At 37.2% G+C, this 3,933-nt stretch overlaps 1 protein-coding gene across 2 annotated transcripts; it reads right to left on the bottom strand.

Moving 5' to 3' along the window:
* Nucleotides 1-382: 382 nt before the first annotated feature.
* On the bottom strand, nucleotides 383-3,478 carry LOC137808042 (protein YABBY 4). 2 transcript variants are annotated; one of them, XM_068608937.2, is made up of 7 exons: nucleotides 3,000-3,478; nucleotides 2,696-2,851; nucleotides 2,383-2,509; nucleotides 1,465-1,513; nucleotides 1,238-1,313; nucleotides 804-878; nucleotides 383-698 (listed from the first exon to the last, which is right to left on the bottom strand). In XM_068608937.2, the coding sequence occupies exons 1-7, from the start codon at nucleotides 3,093-3,095 to the stop codon at nucleotides 630-632; spliced, it is 648 nt and encodes a 215-aa protein (XP_068465038.1). In that variant the 5' UTR covers nucleotides 3,096-3,478; the 3' UTR covers nucleotides 383-629. The 2 variants fall into 2 exon arrangements, with proteins under 2 accessions (XP_068465038.1, XP_068465039.1); XM_068608938.2 differs by having other exon boundaries at nucleotides 2,960-3,177.
* Between the last annotated feature and the right edge of the window lie 455 nt (nucleotides 3,479-3,933).

The raw sequence follows: 3,933 nt of genomic DNA, 5'->3' as shown, positions 1-3,933 counted from the left end.
AACATACAATGACAACAAAAACATAACCCAAATGTACGTCTCACTCGTGCAACTTCTGTCTTCAATTAACTTTTTTCCACTTCTTGCTTTTGTAATAATCAACTTTGCAAGTGACACACTTTATCCGAAATGTTTTAACTAAATCTAAAACACACTTACACACAAACACTCAAGTAACTCTCTTTCTCTCTCTCTGTTTATCTATTTATAATCACAATCGTTCATCATATTTGCCAATTTCAATCTTTCTTTATATCTGTCTTTATGTTTTTTTTTTCTTCTTAAACCTCATTTTTTGAGCGACTTTAGAATTTATCAATCAACTTGTTGACGTATGCGCGTGTGAAAATGAACAAAGGAGATAAACAATGAGCTGAAGTAGTAGTGGGGAAATTGAAGAGCATGAACGTTAATAATTAAGGTCTAGTCATTAGAGAACTACATGCATGCATAATCCCAAGAGCTAGTCACAGTGTAGTAGTAGTTCTTAGTTATATCAACATAATCACTCTTGAGCCACAAATAGATGCATATTTAAGTTAAGGAATCAGAGTTCCTGAGCTTGAAAGGTTGGTGAACTTGGAAAGCCTTTGTTCTTGCATTTCTTGAAGAGAAAACAGACTGCTAAATTAGTAGGGTGAGACACCAACATTAGCTGAAGCATAAAACCCATCTTTCATGAGAACCTCTTCTCCTTCCTGGACAAAAGAGAAAAAAACACCCACACATATAGAAATCAAAGTCAGGGTTATGCATTATTTTGTCTGCAACATTTTGCAAGAAGAGGGTGCATGATAATTTACCTGCTGGCACACATTTGTCTTCTTCACAGTCTGATCAGGCATGAGACCAAAGTGGATGTGTGGGAAGTGGGCCCACTGACACACAAAGCACGTCATACATCAGAAGAAGTTCAAAGTGAACCAGAAAACCTTTTCATTAATTTATTTCATTGTAGAAACAGGGGGAGGAAATACTAGCAAGTAGTTTAAAAAATTATTTAAAAACATTTGTTCTGGTATAAAGAAATGCATTCTTTTATTGTGAAAAATGTCAACAAATTTGTGAATAATGTACTCCTTTCTATTGTTATCTTTGCTTATGAGAAAATAAATAAAACTTTGCATGCAACATTTGGAGAGAAAAAATATGAGATCTGTTCAATTTATTGAAACCCTAGTACGTAAGAACCCCATTGTTATATTTATTTATTCAACAGGAGGAAAAAGGATGATACATTCTTGGCAGCTGCACTGAAGGCTTCCCTGTGAGTTATATCGGGATTGACAGACTTGATGCGTTGGATCTCGTCCCTGCAGAAATATACATGGACCATTCAAATTTCCTTCAACTTTAAAGTCTTTCATAACAACAAAGTACAAATTTAATATATATATATATATATATGAAGTTGTTCAAAATTTTAATAATAATAATAAGGAATGCTTTGAAATGAATACTTACTTGATAAAGCGGTTGTACGCTGAGGGGACTCTCTGTCTCTTCTCAGGAGCTGGAGAATGGCACCCAGTCATATATCAAAATCATTTCCTTTGACTTGGCAGATGAAATATTTTTTTTATCTAGCTATTTAAATTCCCTATTTTCCGTGGCAAGGGGCATTACTGCCTCTGTCTGTATACACATCTATGCTTCGGATTCTGATGATACTCAGTGTTAAAGGTTTTAAGCAACTATAATTCCGGGGGAGAAGAAACTGCCCTACATGTCTTTCTCTTTCTACCAACTATTTTCCTTCATGCCACTTATGAACGCCAAACTAACCTATGTTTTCCTTCATCTCTGTCGGTGCTTGTACAAAAAATTAATCAAAGTAAAACTAAAATATTATTGATAAAAGTGAAAGTGGAACACCGCCTCACAGACTGTGCCCTAGAGTCAGAAATACTAGTAGGTAATACTTGTTGTTCTTTTACATTATTAGTCTTTCCCAGATATTGAAAATCTTTTCTAGGCTTAATTAGGGTGATTAGGGTGATGATGTCTATATAGACCTTGTCAATACTTAGTTACTAGGATTATTGATAATTTCTTTTAGGGAATGTGCTGTTGGAAACAAGGAAGGGTTTAGGTACTGTCGCGATGAACTCTTAAAAGACCCTTTTTCTTCTACCAAAGGAACTGGTACTGTCAATATTGACCATAAAAGCAGCGACATGATTTATTTTCCTTTGAAAAACAACAGTGTATTTTACTACGCGAATGTGGCTTTCATCTAAAAGATGGCTTCATTATTGAGGTGAATACAAGATCATGGATGAACATAAAAGGGAACCTTAATTTTGAAGGAGAGAAATCTGAGTTATTTATTTTTCAGTCATATAAATATAAAAAATAATAGAGGAGTATATTTGATCTCACGTCTGTTTATGATCGGTGGCCGTGGAAGCTCATCAGCTGCGGTCCTAGCAGGCATAGAGAACTCATTTGAAACACTTAAATTTGTTTGGTTCATAAGAAAATTTGGAGAGGGGTTTGGTATCTCCTCCTGCAGAAATGGAATATGTCATCCACCGAGCCAGAAAATAAATTATATCGAGAATCAACCTATCACCTCTTTAACTCCTAGTCCATAAATCAAAAGAGGGTAACGGTGTACTGACATATATACACTAATCAATTGAACAGAGAAAGAGTAAATTGAGAATAAAATATAGATACACATAATTAATACCAGAAGGTTATGGGACGGGGAGAAGAAAGAGTGACCCAAATGAAATTGAGTGGGAGATGGCACAAGCAGGCCGCGCATGTTCACTGGCAGGAGGTTAGTGCAATGACCGCATCGGACAGTAACTGTCTTGAACAAGCTTGTGCAGGGAACGCTTACCTGAAACATAAAGGGGGGAAAGATGAATGGAGAAAGTGATGCATAATTTGAGAAAGAAAGAAAAAAAAGTTAAAGAGGAGTAGCGTGTTGCGGGTGAGGAAGAGAAACCCTAGAGTTGGAAAAGTGGGAAAGAAAAATGTGTTCATACAGCGAGGACGGTGTCACAAATATTGCAGTGAACATAACAAAGCTGTTCGGAAGGAGGGAGGTGGTCCAGTGATATTGTGGTGGAAGAGGATGACATTTTGGGTAGCCCCCTTTTTTCGTTCTCTTATATTCGGTTGATGATTGGTCTCTTGATTGATTGATTGATAGATGGACAGCTTAACCACCACACCTTGGATATGCTTTTTTTGATTATGAGTTGTGAAAGAAAGGTGCAGAGAGACAGAGAAAGAGTGAGAGGGAAAGAGGCTGATCTATTTGGTCTGGTCTGGTTGATAGATATACTACGAGAGGGAAAGGCACAGAATTCACCCCTTCTCTTTCTCTGTTTATTGCTCTTGTTTATAGAGCACACAAGAGCTTCACATGGATGCTAACCATGCATGCATGTATGATGTATGCATTCATGTGATATTCACACATATTCATGATCATTTATGTACAGGAAAGAGGGGTTAGTTTGTTCGGACATGAACATGGCGAAGTTATTATATAATTAACATGGGAACATATGTGGTTGGCATTTCGATGTGTATGTGTGTAAGAGAGAGATAGAGAGAGAGAAGCGGCAGATGTGGGGGAGAGGAGCCAGAAAGGGACGTGTGCATGGAGTGATATAGCTTTCACACACTCACCTGTTGTTTTCAATAGTTAAAGAGGGTCTTGTCTTGTGGTGCGTTCTCAAAAAAACACTTTCATTTAAAAATCATTTTTCCTAAATTTCCGAACAAAGGAGAATGAAACCCCACTACTCCACCCGCCACTCAACCCTAATACTTATTTCTCACTTTCTCTTCCTCCTCTTCCTCTTCCTCTCCCTCTTCCTCTTTCTTAGGGCTCCTCACTCAAACCCTCATTCAAGCTACGGCCACTGAAACTACAGAAACTCCATACTAGCTACCATCATGCACCATATT

The sequence above is a fragment of the Phaseolus vulgaris genome, chromosome 3 (genome assembly GCF_051622355.1).
Source record: "Phaseolus vulgaris cultivar YP4 chromosome 3, ASM5162235v1, whole genome shotgun sequence".
Taxonomy (NCBI): Eukaryota; Viridiplantae; Streptophyta; class Magnoliopsida; order Fabales; family Fabaceae; genus Phaseolus; species Phaseolus vulgaris.
This window is presented reverse-complemented; position numbering and strand designations above follow the sequence as displayed.

Coding starts and splice junctions, on each gene's coding strand:
- LOC137808042 (XM_068608937.2), bottom strand. CDS start 3,095: ATGTCATCCTCTTCCACCACAATATCACTGGACCACCTCCCTCCTTCC. Junction 2,510..2,695: donor CCCCGTCCCATAACCTTCTG/GTATTAATTATG, acceptor CCATTTCTGCAG/GAGGAGATACCAAACCCCTC. Junction 1,314..1,464: donor GCGTACAACCGCTTTATCAA/GTAAGTATTCAT, acceptor ATATTTCTGCAG/GGACGAGATCCAACGCATCA.